Raw genomic sequence first — 14,426 nt, 5'->3', positions numbered from 1 at the left:
AAAATAACCTGTGCTGTCGTTATCTACAGCAGCTATTCTCAACCTTGGGGTCGGGACCCCAATTGGGGTCGCGAGATGATTTCTGGGGGTCGCCAAATAATTTTGAACACATCATTTTTGGTCATTTTGTGTTTTTTTTTGTCTTTTTTTGTCATTTTGTGTCTTTTTTTTGTCATTTTGTGTCTTTTTTGGGTGATCTGAACTGTGCATGTGAGATTGTGTTCAGTGAGCGGGGGTCGTGGACAACATGCATGTTAAATTGGGGGTCGCGACTCAAAAAGGTTGAGAACTACTGATCTACAGGATGTCTCTGCATCTCAGCCTAAACTTTCAAACAAATAAGATCTATCCAAAAATAATGTTCGGTCATGAAACACACTGTAAATAATTTACTGTGATTTTTACAGTAACATATTGGCAGCAATCAACATGTAACTTACTGTAATTATTATTTACAGGAGAAGTAGTGTATTTTTATTTACAGTACTGTTTTTATACTGTAAAATAAAAAAATAAAAAGTTTTATTTACAGTACTGATTTGTTTACTTAATAAAATAACAGTTAAACATTGTGATTTTTTTTCACAGACACCGAATGACTAAAAAAAAACATAAAATTACAAAAAAAAACAACATATGACTAAATAAAGACACAAAATGACTAAAAAAAATACACAAAATTACCAAAATTGTTACGCTAAACACACAAATAAAATAGAGTCCCACTGGAATAAAAACCAGAGTTGAATGACAGGATCACACACAATCACAAGATCACATTTATGTTGGTTTTTCTTATGTTTTTTGTTCAAAATGTTGATCCAGTAAATCAGAATAAAGAGTCAATTATTATTAGGTCATATAGGTGAGGTTGTGCTGAAAAAAAAAAAAATACCAACATGGCATTTAAACATTTTTAAGTGGTTAATACAGGCAGGATGAAAAGGATTCAATAATAGACAAAATAGCCCCAGACTCATAGAGTTAACTATAACTAAATGTTGTTTCTTTAGCAGCAAGAGTAATGTTTACAATATGTATTTATTCTTTACATTTTAATGGGGGTTTTTTTACAGGTGTATTGAAAAAGTTTTTACTCTGAAAAGTTGTATTCAGTCCCTACAGAGAGCAGAGGAGATGCTGCAGCTATGCATTAACATTTTAAAATTAAACCACCATTAAACACCATTAAAATGGGAGATTATCTTTAATAATTTAGCCCTGGGGCCTGTTTAATACCAGGTTTTGGTACCCATTCCTATTTCTTATTCTCTAGTTTTTTAACTGCTTGCAAACTTTAAAAATAAATTCCCCTCAACCCCAGCTATTGTTGGTGTCTAGTGCCAATTACAAATTGTTACTATGCTAAAACACTAAACTTAGATGATGAACATGGGAAATCGTATCATGTTAACCCTCTATGGTACCTCACATTTTTGGCCTGTCAAATTTCTACAATGCATGTTTTTGAGTGATGCGATACTTTAAAAAAAGAAGGAAGAGAATAGGGAACCAATAGCAATGCTTTAATTTGTCACATGACCTCCAGGAGGCCATATTGAAACCCTATTTTGCAGACTTTTCCAAAGGAAACAGCTTTGTGGCCCTTTTCCATCTGGGAAAAAACAATATATTCCTGATGATAGTTGAGTAAACCTTCATTTTTGATAGTTTCATACACTTGACTGTTCAAGACATTCATTTCAATGAATGTCTTGAACAGTCTTGGTTCAATGGATGTCTTGGTTCAATGGTACAATGTTGCCAGGCAACTTTCAGAAAAGAAACCGGATAAAAAAATTCCTTTTATCATGTTTTTAAATTTAAAATGTTATGTATTGTACCTTGTTGAATCTTTTACGCATGTTTATTCAATACATTTTAAAATTATTTTAAAAACTTTCTTTTTCACTTGTGCCCCGTTACAACAAATCCCAAAAACATCCAAAAAATAAAAACCATACATTTTCTTCAGATTATGTTTATTTAGTCTATTTTAAAACAAAAAAAAACTATTTTTTTTCTTTTATTTTCTCCACAACTTTTTTTTTCCTAACTGGCATCATAATGCGTACACTGTAAAAAAAGATAAACAATAGCTCAATAAAATTGATGCAACAGATTGCACACAATATTATTAATTAAATCTAACTACGTTACAAGTTGAGTTAATAACAACTTAACAGGAAGTGCCTGTCAATCAAAAACGGACTAATTCTATTGTGTTGGATTCATTCAAAATTCTCTTGATTTAGAATTACATACACATAAAGATTATATTTAATGTGATCAGAATAAGTAGATTCCATCTCAAACATTTTTATATTAAAGTTACTTAAACAACTGCCTCAAAATCAAGGACGCATTTATATTTAATACATTTTATCAAATATATTAAGTAAAATGAAATGACTACAGAAGAATTTATCACAGTTAACATTGCAGATGTTAGCATTTAGCTTCGCAAACTACTGTGCCTCAGTGCAGCCCAACAGGGTTAATAGCATGGTTGCAGACTCTTTTACACTGTGGGGTTGAGAAAAAAAAGATATGCGTAGGGGGGAAAGGTGCTGATGTTTTAATGAGCAAATGGTAGGTGATATGTGTGAAGAGGAGATGGTGAAATTGAAGGATGAAGGCCAGAGGTGAGAAAAAAAGAGCCGGACTTGTCAGAAAGTTGCTAAAGCATCTTAAGGCTGTTTTGGTTCACACTGTACTCCACACACACACTTCCACACAGCTCTTCTATTCTCCCTGAAAGATTCTCCCAATACATTTGCAATTCTGCTGTGATTTAGTGGAGCCTCGTGTCATACCGCCTGTCAGGTCTGATTCATCTGCAATGGATTTACCAAAGATTAAATATTGATCTCACAATAACTGTTGAAAAGAAGACGAAAATACAAATAAGCTTGAATGTGATGCGAGTTTGTCTCTGATCTGAGGCGTGATAGCACGATTTACCACAGCCCTTACAAGACGCTCATTTTATTCACATCAGTAGCTTTGTAAAAATGCACTCTTCAGTGGTTTCTTAAACCTTTAGAAGCAATAAGTGCTCTCTCTGTGTCTCAACAACTCCTTTTTGAAAATAAAATATGTGATACAAATTTTTAAAAAAAGGTGATAGAAGAGAGCACAGGCACACCTCAGGGATCAGATTTGAATATGGAGAGAGAAGAAAACGAAGAATAGCAAGCCATACAAAATAAAAGGACCCAGAGCTCAGCTTGGAGGTGAGATGTTGAACAGATACAGTAGGTGAGATAGAGAGACCGTAGAGATAAAGAAATGAGATGGGTAAAGGGGTTAATGAAGGAACAGAGATAGTCAAAGAAACACCTCGGTGTGATAGCACTTTCATTCCCTGGCTGTGGGGCCTTGTACTTTACACTCCATGCTAATCTGTCTGGAGCAGGCTCACTTGCTCAAAGCACTGTAATAGCATTTCACACTTAACGTGGAATCACATTACTTCTGTTGAAAATTATTGTTGAAAACGCTGTTCTCCACACAATAACCAAAGGGGGCAAAATGAGAAAAAAAACTGCTCTTTCATTCTGTGACTGAAAGAGATTGATATTTCTTGTCTCACGGAGCGTGTTGGAAATGTAGAAAGGTGTATTTGTAGATTATCTCCATATTTTTTTATGTGTAAATGGAATAATTACATGAGAATGATTTAACAATTTATATTAAAGCGGCACATCACCAATTTTATAACCGAAGCTAAGCATCGTTCCTACTCAGAGTTATGGAGTTTTAGGATATGCTGTTTTTGCAACTTGACCCATGTCACAGACTATGAGACACCTCGGCCTCCACTGCACCATCCTTTTTTATTATGTCTCTCACAAGTCCTCCAACTTTATGGAAGAGCAATAACACTGGAGTGCCAGTTAACCCTCTGGAGTCTCCAAAAGTGCCAGAGCATGGCTTCTTCATCACATCCAGACGTAAAAACAGAGCAGACCCAAAAAAGACACCAAATGACTTTAAAAAAGACACAAAATGACTTAAAAAAACACACACAAAATGACCAAAAAAGACACAAAATGAGAAGACAGAATAAGCAAAAAAAAAACCACAGAAGAGACAAAATGACAAAAAAGACACAAAATGACCCAAAAAAGACACAAAATGACCGAAAAAGACACAAGATAACTAAAATAAGACACAAAATGACCAAAAAAAGACACAAATTAGCACAAAAAAGACACAAAATACATGAAAAGGATTCAAAAATGGACAACATAGCCCTATAAGACTGCATAGAGTTAACTGTGGTGACTTTTAAGATTCAGTGTTTCCTTATCTGTAAAAGTAGCCGGTAGTCCTCAGGCTCTGAAGAGCACATCTTCTCCAGTGAACAGAAACATTTCATATTTCATCAGATCTCTTCTGAAATGCTGGGTATTTCTTACTGGCTTATTTTTTTTTTTTTTACCACTAGCATGGAATACATGAATGAAACCATGTGTTTATGAACTTGATGTTTTACACAACACACAGCACAGCAGCTGACCCTTTCAGATGCTTTGTGCGTACGGCAAACATTTTCTGAAATGAGCACAATCTTTGAAAAAGAAAAGGCTCATTCTTTGTTAACACTGAGAGGAAATAAAGTTCTTTCACAAACTGAATGTTACACTGTACAAAAAGCGTAAAGTTTAAGCTACTAAAAATCAAATTTGATTTAAAAAAAAGGTTAAACTCATACTGCCCTCAAAATATTTTGAATATCAAACACTCTTCCCTTTTTTTTAACCTTCACTGAGCATAGCACCCATCATGTTGTTTGAAAAGTTTTGATAGACACAAGATCAATGCTTATAAAATGCCTTTTAACTGAGGAACTTTTGACATTCATTGTTTCTTTAAGAAAGTTTTCACAGCTACCTTAAACATCGACTGAAGGTGCGTGTTTGAAGCTAAAAACATGGATTTTTAGGGCAAAGTTTCAGCTGATGGTTACTGAAATCCTAAAGTTACTAGCAGTTGAAAAATTCATACAGAGTTGAAAATGAAATATAAGTTGAATGCAATAGAGTGCAAGGGCCTGCTATAGTTTGCATTGCATTATTTCACAGTATTGTTTATGTTTCCTCTTGTACATACAACTCTTTCATGGTTGTGAAAGCTATTCCACTGCTTTTTTGTGCATCTAGCTTGTATTTTTTTAGAAACTTTCGCTTTCTGTATTTCAAATATTTTCAGCAGGCTTTGGTGTGTTATATCAGTTAGTGAAAGATAAGGATGATGTCTTCCACAGCCCAGAGCCATACCTCTCTCAGGGTAGTTTGAACCATGCAGAGGTTGTTGTAACATCTGCAAAGCTTTGGGAGGAACGATTCAGATCAGAGCCCAGTGGGGGATCTGCCCTCCTTCTTCTTATCAGCCTCTGGTTGTTGGTATATCTTTATGATAAACCGTCAGTCCCTCCTTCCTTCTCAGCACATCAAATTTTCATCAAAGTCGGCCTAAGCCTTTGTGTGTAGCCATCTGTCAGGTTTCAGAACTCTCTGTGCTAATTAGCTGAAACAGGATGGCCAAAGCTTGACCCCAACCCCAAATCAAAAGAAGTGTTGTGTGCAGCCCTTTGGTTGCAGTTGGAGCTTGCCTTGTTTCTCTGAAACACTCCTGTGATGTTACACATCCTTGCAGAGCTTTACTCAGTGGCGCCTGCCAGCTGAACTGTAGCTCTGAATTAGAATATGAATGAAACTCTGAGCTTGACAGACAGAGAAAAAGAGGGAACATGTCATTTCTCCTCAGCTCAAATTTTTGCCTGGTTGCCGTTCACCTCCCTCCCCCTCCTCCTCCTCCTCCTCCGCTACACCTAGGCTGTGACAACTCCATTGGGAGCTCATTTAAAAGGCTCTCTATCAGAGAAGTGGTTTTCTCTGTGTCTGTACAAGCCTGCAGTCATACCCATGCCTCTCCATCCTTCTGTCTCGCTCCCCATCGTTTCCTGGTTCAGGTTCACTCCAGTGCCGCGTTACATCTGTCAGTGTCTAGAGACAGGTGGCGCGTCTTCTTCGGCTATCGGGAGTGGAGGGGCTTAGAGCTGAAATGCCAACAGTCTGGGAAAGGAAAGCCTGCCTTCCCACTGACTCCGGGTGTCATTTCAGGATGGAACGAACTGGCTAGTTGTCAGGGAAACCACCTGGTCGCATCTGTTGTTTCAAAAGAGAGGAAAAAAAGATAATGACATTGAGGAAAAAGGGGCTTTTTGTTACATGCTGATTAGCTTAATGTCATAATTTCCGCCCTTCGTTGTAAGGCTTTATTAAACAACCACAGTATCAAAGCAGCAGGAAGGCATAATAGAAACACATACAATAGCTATTATGAATCTGTACACCTGTGCTGTAACCTTAGATCAGTAAATACAATCTGTTCTTTTTAAGATATTTTCAGTTTTGTATCATATTATTCAGTGTTTTTCTCTCTACCTAGGCTAGGGACAATGCAATAATCTTCATGCACTACCATTGCCCTCTTACTTATTCAGTCAGACAGCGTTTCATACTAAATTATTGGTTGTTATAGAGGTTGTTGCTCTGTGATTGAGTGCAGCGAGTTACACGAAGGGAGGCCAGCCACTCCAGTTACTTGATTATTCAGTAACAGAGTCTGGGGGAGGAAGGTGTCACATACAGATTCAGGAAGGTTATGAGACCCATACTTGCGCTTTTTTAAAAAGACTCTTAGATGAGAGTCCTTGTGCTTTTAGACATGATGTGTTTCAGCAGCTTCATAGTGCATTAACAGAGACAGATCAATGGAGAGAAATATATATTCCACAGAAGCTGGGAAGCTGTGAAAAAGACAAATTTAGAGTTTAGATTCATATTTATGAAATACTGAACCTCTTAAAACCCACCTGCCCTGTTAGGTTTATGAAGCTTTTAACAGAAGAACTGTGAGGCCAAAAAGCATTCGAAAAATAACATTTTTTAATTTCTGCAGTTTTGCTTGTTTGGCATGTGGCTAAAACCCAGTTGAAACTACAGTTTTCACCTTATGCTTGCCTGCTGGTGCACAGGTGGGTTTTAAGGTTCAATATTGTATTTGTTAAGTTTTCAATTTAACATACACTGCTGCTCAAAAGTTTGGGGTCACTTAGAAATGTCCTTATTTTTTTAAAAAGAAAAGCAATTATGTCTGATATTTAATATTAAATTAAAATAACAGACATACAGTCTAGACCAGGGGTCTCAAACTCAAATTACCTGGGGCCGCTGGAGGCAGTATCAAAAAGACCAAAAAAAGACACAAAATGACGAAACAAAGACACAAAATGACCAAAAAAGACACAAAATTACCAAAAAAACCACAAAAAGGCACAAAATGACCAAAAAAGACACAAAATGACCAAAAAAAGGCACAAAAAGGCAAAAAAAGACCAATAAAGACACAAAATGACTAAACAAAGTCACAAAATGGCCAAAAAATACACAGAAGTACCAAAAAAAGACACAAAATTATTTTATAAAAAAGACACAAAATGACAGAAAAAAACTAAATTAACATAAAGAAGAAACAAAATGACCAAAAAAGATGCGGAATTACCAAAAAAGACAGAAAATTATTAAAAAAGACACAAAATTAACAAAGAAAGACACAAAATTAACAAAAAAAGTAATTAAAGGGACCTTCCACACACAACAAGGTAAAGTGCCATTCATATAAAACTCAATTAAACTTTCATATCAAGGGGCCACAAAATATCGTCACAAGGGCCGCAATTGGCCCACGGGCCGCGAGTTTGTGACCCATGATCTAGACATTATTAATGTGGTAAATGACTATTCAAGCTGGAAACAGCTGATTTTCTTATGAAATATCTATTAGATATTTTCAGCAACCATCACTCATGTATTCCACGTTTATAGTGTTAAAAGGCTGATTGATCATTAAAACACCTGCTTTATGTTAGCACAGCTGAAACTGTTTGTGCTGATTTGAGAAGAAATAAAATGATCCTTCCTCAGGCTGGTTGAGTATCTAGAGGTAAAGTTGGAGATTTTTACAGGCTAAAATGATTATTTCTATTATTCTATGTCTTTTTCTTTATTTTCGATTCATTTTATAACTCATTTCATGAATAAAACAGGGACGTTTTCTGGGTGACCCCAAACTTTTGAGCGCTAGTGTTTGTCACAAAGGATTAAAAAATTATTGTATTCTGTTACATTTTAGATCCCAATTTTTTGGAGTCGGGCTTTTATTTTTCAAAATAAACTACAATAGTGCATGATGTAAGAGTATAATATTTCTGCACTTTAGCCTCTGCTTTTCTATCCATGTGAATACTAATTATATACCCCCTCCCTTCTCTTCCCTTCTCTTCTCTTCCTTCTGTCTGCAGCCTCCTTTGGAAACTTCTCTTAGCTCATCCCTGGTTCCATTTTGGCAGCCCTTTTCCTCACCCCCTGTCACAATACATCTCTAGGAGCCATTGAAGAGGTGCTGTCTTCAGATATGTGAGCAGAGAACTGACGAGTGAAAGGAGGGAGGACGAGCCTATAGACTACATGCCAACCGGTCTGGAGGATTCTCATTCAACGAGGCCAATCTGGTTTACGGACACTGAGACAGAGACAAAGCCCCGCTTGAGGCAGGGCTACCAACTGTAACATAGTGATAAGATGTAAGATTCACAACCCTAGTGATGATGTAGGCCTGTCACTGGTATATGCTTGATCGCAGCAAATCTCATTTTGATTTCCTGTCTCATTCAGATCGGACTGGTTTGGAGAATATCAGCAGAACTCTCTGGTTTATTTTTGACATATATTCGTTGCATCACAACCAGGATTCACGTTTTATTCTCTTGTCTGGTTAAGGTCATTACATGAATAACTCTCTGGCATGGTTTTATATAACCTTAACCTTTGAGCCCAGTGTTGCTGAAACCATGCAAATGGGGGTTTGTATTGCGGATCTCCATCTCCCTTTGAAGCGATAACTTGAAACCATGTTGACAAGGAATTAGAGCTGGTTTTAACTAATGCCAATACAATCCTAATCAATTCCTCGCACACAGGTCCCACTCACATTTCCCTCTCAGGACTTTAGTTTTGGAATTGTAGGTTTGGAGCAGGGATGGGCAACTGGAGGCCTGGGGGCCGCATACGGCCTGCACACTCACTTGAAGTGGCCCTCAGAACAATTACATGCATTTGAGCATGACATCTTAAAAGTGCAGTGTAAAAATGCACAAAATTACTTCTTGCAATTAATGTTGGTCTGCTGTTCTTGCACTGGAAAAAAAAAGAAATCACAGTAGGCTAAGTGGTTATTTTTTATTTGCTTCAAACCTTTTGTATTCCTATTTATACTGTTAAACATGCATTTGAGCAAGAAATATGTTAAGTTACTGCACTGTAATCATATTTCAAATTGCAGTTTCATCTTATCTGGTTAAGTACACGGTCCTATATGTGGCCCTGTGGTAGTGTCCATGAAAAAATTGTGGCCCCCTCCAGCATTTAAGTTGCCCATCCATGGTTTGGAGGATCAAAAATTACACTTTAAGCCGAATGTCATTACAACAATCAGTCTTTTTGTATTGCGACTGATCTGCAGTATGTCAGCGAGGAGTTAGAATAATATATATACAGTTATATACAGTACGAGCGTTGTAGAATAAAATATACTTTAAATCTGCGTATACTGTAACTGTAGTCTTTTATTAATGGAACGGGATCCCGGGGACATGGAGTTAATGTGTTAATCAATCAGACGCTGTATGCTTGATAAAGCAATAATTTAAATGGTAGAAGGTGAAGAGGAGTAGCACTGTATGGGATAAATTATTTGAGATGCTAGTTTGAGTGTCTGCTGAGGGAATTCTACATTTTGTCTGTTGCAGCGGCAGCATCTGCCAGCCTCGTAGCTTCTGTCCTCTGTGTGTACTAGACTGCACACAGTATGTCATCTGTCGCACACAGACACTAGGAAAAAGGACAAGCCTCTGTTGTATCCTACCAACTTTCTGTCCCTGGCGTGACACTGCGTTTCAGACGCTCAGAAATCAAAATGTGACAAGTACACAGATGAAAGATTCCCAGCGAAAACTCAAGCAAGCACCTTTGATGTCACCCAAGACAGCAGCAGACAGCTATGTATAATGAAGACGTTTAAGTCACATAAATAAATAAATTCAATACATAAATAATCTTCCAACAAACAAAACCTCCCCTTTCTACATCCCTCCACCCGTTCTTTGATAAGGAGCATTTGGGTAATGTAAGTATTTGACTGTTAAAAGGGAGAAAACGCACTGTATTATTTTTGGATTACCGGATGTACTGTAAATATGAACACTTTTGGTTTACTTTGTCAGATGATTGATGAACTGAAAAAAAGGAAAAACATATTTATCTGCTTTACAGATAAGAAGACATATGGTATGGAATATGATGAAAGCTGTCTTTTTAGAATAAACTAATTGAGATTCAGTGTTGGTCCTCATTGCTTTACTATTGTACTCATGTTTTTTGGGTTTTGTTGAGTTTTTATATGGGTCAATGACGTGATCTAATCCAGTATCAGTTGGTGTAACCAGGTACTTTTTCCCCATAAAAATCTGATTATATACAGGAAAAAAAATGTGAACTAAAATGAGACAAAAAAATACAATCCATGTTTACTTTCCAACATTATGGTATACAAAATTTTTTACATAATTTGTCAAAACTTTAGAAAAAAATGTTTGTTTTAGAATATGTCTTGCTCAATATTGACGAAATGTGTACATGTAGGAATACTAAAAAAAAAAAAAAGCCATTTGATGCCATGTTATGATGATTATTACATGTATAGGTATAGATTATTACATGTATAAATCCACTGTAGGTGGATAAAATATTTAATATTTATCATTCTTTTGTGGTTACACCATTTGAGATGATGAGATGAGATTCAACTTTATTGTCATTGAGCAGAGTAACAAGTACTAGAAAAACGAAATGAGCATATTGCCAACCCTTATTTGTCACTGACCAATGTAATATTTAAAAAAAAAGTCAACCCTCATATATTTTGTCTGGGAGCCAAGATCTTTCCCAAGTTGTAAAAACAACGTTGTTCCAAATGTATGACAGGAATCAGTTCTTGTAATCATCGCTGGGAACAAGATGGAGTTGTTGTCTACCAGTCGATGAAAAATCCCTTTTTAGCTGGCAGCGATCCCTCATCATAAGAGCTGATTGTATATGAGACTGAAGTGATAGAGAGTCCTTCCAGTGTACAAAAGTAGCCAAGTCTCTGCAGGGAAGTATAGTTGCTTTATGTCTTTTGGAAATTCAAAGCTATCAGACCAACATAAATCTAGCATTGGACTATCTCCAAAATAAAAGCAACAGAGTTATTTCTTTATTTTTTTTGTCTGTCACAGCACTGAAACACTGATGGATGATAGTTGATGATGTCTTAAGACTGTTGAATAATTGAACCGCAAATGGAACAGGATTCTTTTTTTTTCTCATACTTCTCTGACACACATAAGTAGGGTTTTGAAGTTGTACATTATTGAAAAAACTATTTAGAAATGTAGAAATAAAATGTTTTACTTAAAGTGGCAACAGACAGCATTTAAACTTTTTTTTTTATCATTCATCATTTATATTCATACCAACTGTGTTTCTGGGACATTAATGAGCAGCACAGGGGCTCCACAAGGCACTGTTCTGGCTCCATTCATGTTCACAGTGTACACAGCGGACTTCAAATACAACTCTGAGTTCTGCCACATCCAGAAGTACTCGGACAACATTGATATTGTGGCGTGTATCAGGAATGGACAGGAATCTGAATATAGGGATCTGACTTCAGTGACTGGAGTTACATGAACTTTCTCCTACTGAACACCTCAAAGACTAAATGATCAGAGATTACCTCAGTAGCTCTCTGCTCAGATCTCCTCAAAGTTTCCCCAGATATCCTTTTCTAACCGAGAAATGCTGCATCAGTGTATCAGAACCCCCCTGAACAAAGAAAGAAATAACAGTTTAAAGAAAAATTTCTGGGTTACTAAAAGCTGAATATTGTCACCCTGTTAAAATAATCGCTCAACTCATTTTTTCAAGTTCTGCAGGAAACACAAAAAACTTCACCAAAAGTGTAACATATGACATTTATTGATCATTTCACTCATAAAGGATGTAACAATGGATGGCTATTGGTATAGTAATAATACTGTGTTTAAATTATGTAACTTAAGAGAAATAAATGACTTAGGCAATTTTTTTGAACATGCCCTTGTGACTTAAGCAAGATATGGTAACACTTTATTTTAAAGGTGTCTACATAAGAGTCACACAAGCCTGTCAGAATCATGACATGACAAGTATCATGAGCATTAATGTTACTTCAAAGTGTCATTAATGTTCATGACACATCCCATGTCATGTTTATGACACGCTCATGTCACTCTTATGTAGACACCTTCAAAATAAAGTGTTACCATATCTTGCTTAAGTCACAAAGGCATGTTCAAAAAATTGCCTAAGTCACATTTTATTTTGACTTAGGTATAATAAATCCGCTTAAGTCACACACTTGACATAGGCCATTATCTTAAAGGGGTAAAAATCACATGATCTGATCAACTCAGGATGTAGGAGATTTTACCATCATGAGGAGATGAATTAGGAAAAAAAACAATTTTGACAAAAAATGACTTAGGCGATTATTTTAACAGTGTGACGATATGAAAATCTGAATATACAATGATTGAAGATTATAATTGAAGGTGAGCATGTCTCATAGCTGCACCTGGGCTCTGACCCGTCATTCAGGGTCCTCGAGTCACGACTCCGAACTGCAAATGCAAAACACTGCTGCTTGCCTAAAGAGACACACATACCTCCTCCCTGCTCACACACACTCACTGGGATCCAATTACTGAGAGACGTGAAGCATCTCACCAGTTGATAACAAGGCACATGTATGATAAACAGATTCAGTGAACAGTGGCCTTCTCAACCCTGACAGAGAATATATCCGCAGAGCAGCAGATGGTTGGATGGTGCAGTTAATTGGTGACTGTTTACTATTAAGCGTCTTTTCTTTTTGAAAGCTTGTCTTTCGTCATCATTCTCTAAAACACCCAAACACTGAGACTCTCCATTCAGCTTGTTTATCGTTATCAGCTCCTGGCTTTGATCAGCTGGATCTCAGTCCTCCGACAGCACTGAAATAGAATGAGAATCACTCTGTCCTCTCTCATCAGCTACTGTTGAGCAGCCCTTAAGCAGCTGCTCTATTGGAGTCGCTCAGTGGCACAAACAGCTGAAGACTGTAATTTTTCTGGCCAGCGCCCAAGTGTGAATATTCAGGATACCACTACAAAGCAAATCATTAGATGGAGGAAAAAAACTGCATGTGTGCTCACTCAACTTTCACTGAAAAGGTCAAAAGATAAATAAACCAAATCAACTACTGGATGGACTCCTCAAGAGGCTTTTAGGGCAGAGACCACTCCACCTGGCCACTTTTAAAAACCATTAAGTAGCATTTTGCTCACTCAGCAGAGGAGGAGTGGGAACATAAATCATTGCCACGGTAAATGGATTAATCACAGGTCAAACAAGGCCCATGTGAACTATTCATCAGTGGCCATTAAAGAGAGCAGGGAGATGATTTTACTTTCTCTATCAGTTAAGCAGAGTGTGCAGGGAAATGGCAGTTGTCACTCAGTCAAGAGTGAAACACCCATAAGGCTAAGTGTGTTATGGACCAGCTGATCTTCCCCTCAAGAGATTCAAGTAACACACATGACACTGCCATGAAAATCAACACACATGTATGTAGTAGTAGTGCCGGGAGCCCATGTTTCCATATGTTCTAAAGCAGGGGTCTCAAACTCGCGGCCCGCAAAAGGATATTTTGTGAAAAGTTTAATGTGAGTTTTATATAAATAGCACTTTACCGTTTTGTGTGTGGAAGATCCCTTTTATTTCTTTCTTGGTAATTTTGTGTCTTTTTTTTTATAATTTTGTGTCTTTTTTTGTAATTTTGTCAATTTTTTTGGTAATTTTGTGTCTTTCTTTGTAATTATGTCTTTTTTTGGTAATTTTGTATCTTTTTAAAATAATTTTGTGTCTTTTTTGGTCATTTTGTGTCATTTTGTGTCTTTTTTGGTCATTTTGTGTCTTTTTGGTCATTTTGTATCTTTCTTTGGTCATTTTGTGTCTTTTTGGTCATTTTGTACCTTTCTTTGGTCATTTTGTGTCTTTTTTGGTCATTTTGTATCTTTCTTTGGTCATTTTGTGTCTTTTTGGTCATTTTGTACCTTTCTTTGGTCATTTTGTGTCTTTTTTTGGTCATTTTTTGTCTTTTTTTTTAGTAATTTTGTCTTTTTTTACCCCCAGGTAATTTGAGTTTGAGACCCCTGTTCTAAAGGAACATTTTAC

General features: G+C 36.6%; 1 protein-coding gene across 1 annotated transcript in view; it reads left to right on the top strand.

Annotated features, from left to right (window-relative positions):
- The window catches only part of samd10b (sterile alpha motif domain containing 10b), a 76,390-nt gene extending 65,921 nt beyond the window's left edge, over positions 1-10,469 (top strand). The window contains exon 5 of the mRNA XM_059334204.1: positions 8,375-10,469. Coding sequence (XP_059190187.1) covers positions 8,375-8,397 — 23 coding nt within the window. The 3' untranslated portion in view covers positions 8,398-10,469. The remainder of the gene's footprint in view (positions 1-8,374) is intronic.
- Positions 10,470-14,426: the final 3,957 nt, after the last annotated feature.

The sequence above is a fragment of the Centropristis striata genome, chromosome 5, assembly GCF_030273125.1.
Source record: "Centropristis striata isolate RG_2023a ecotype Rhode Island chromosome 5, C.striata_1.0, whole genome shotgun sequence".
NCBI classification, from domain to species: Eukaryota; Metazoa; Chordata; class Actinopteri; order Perciformes; family Serranidae; genus Centropristis; species Centropristis striata.
The sequence above is the reverse complement of the archived record's forward strand: the minus strand, read 5'-3'. Positions and strand labels throughout refer to the sequence as shown.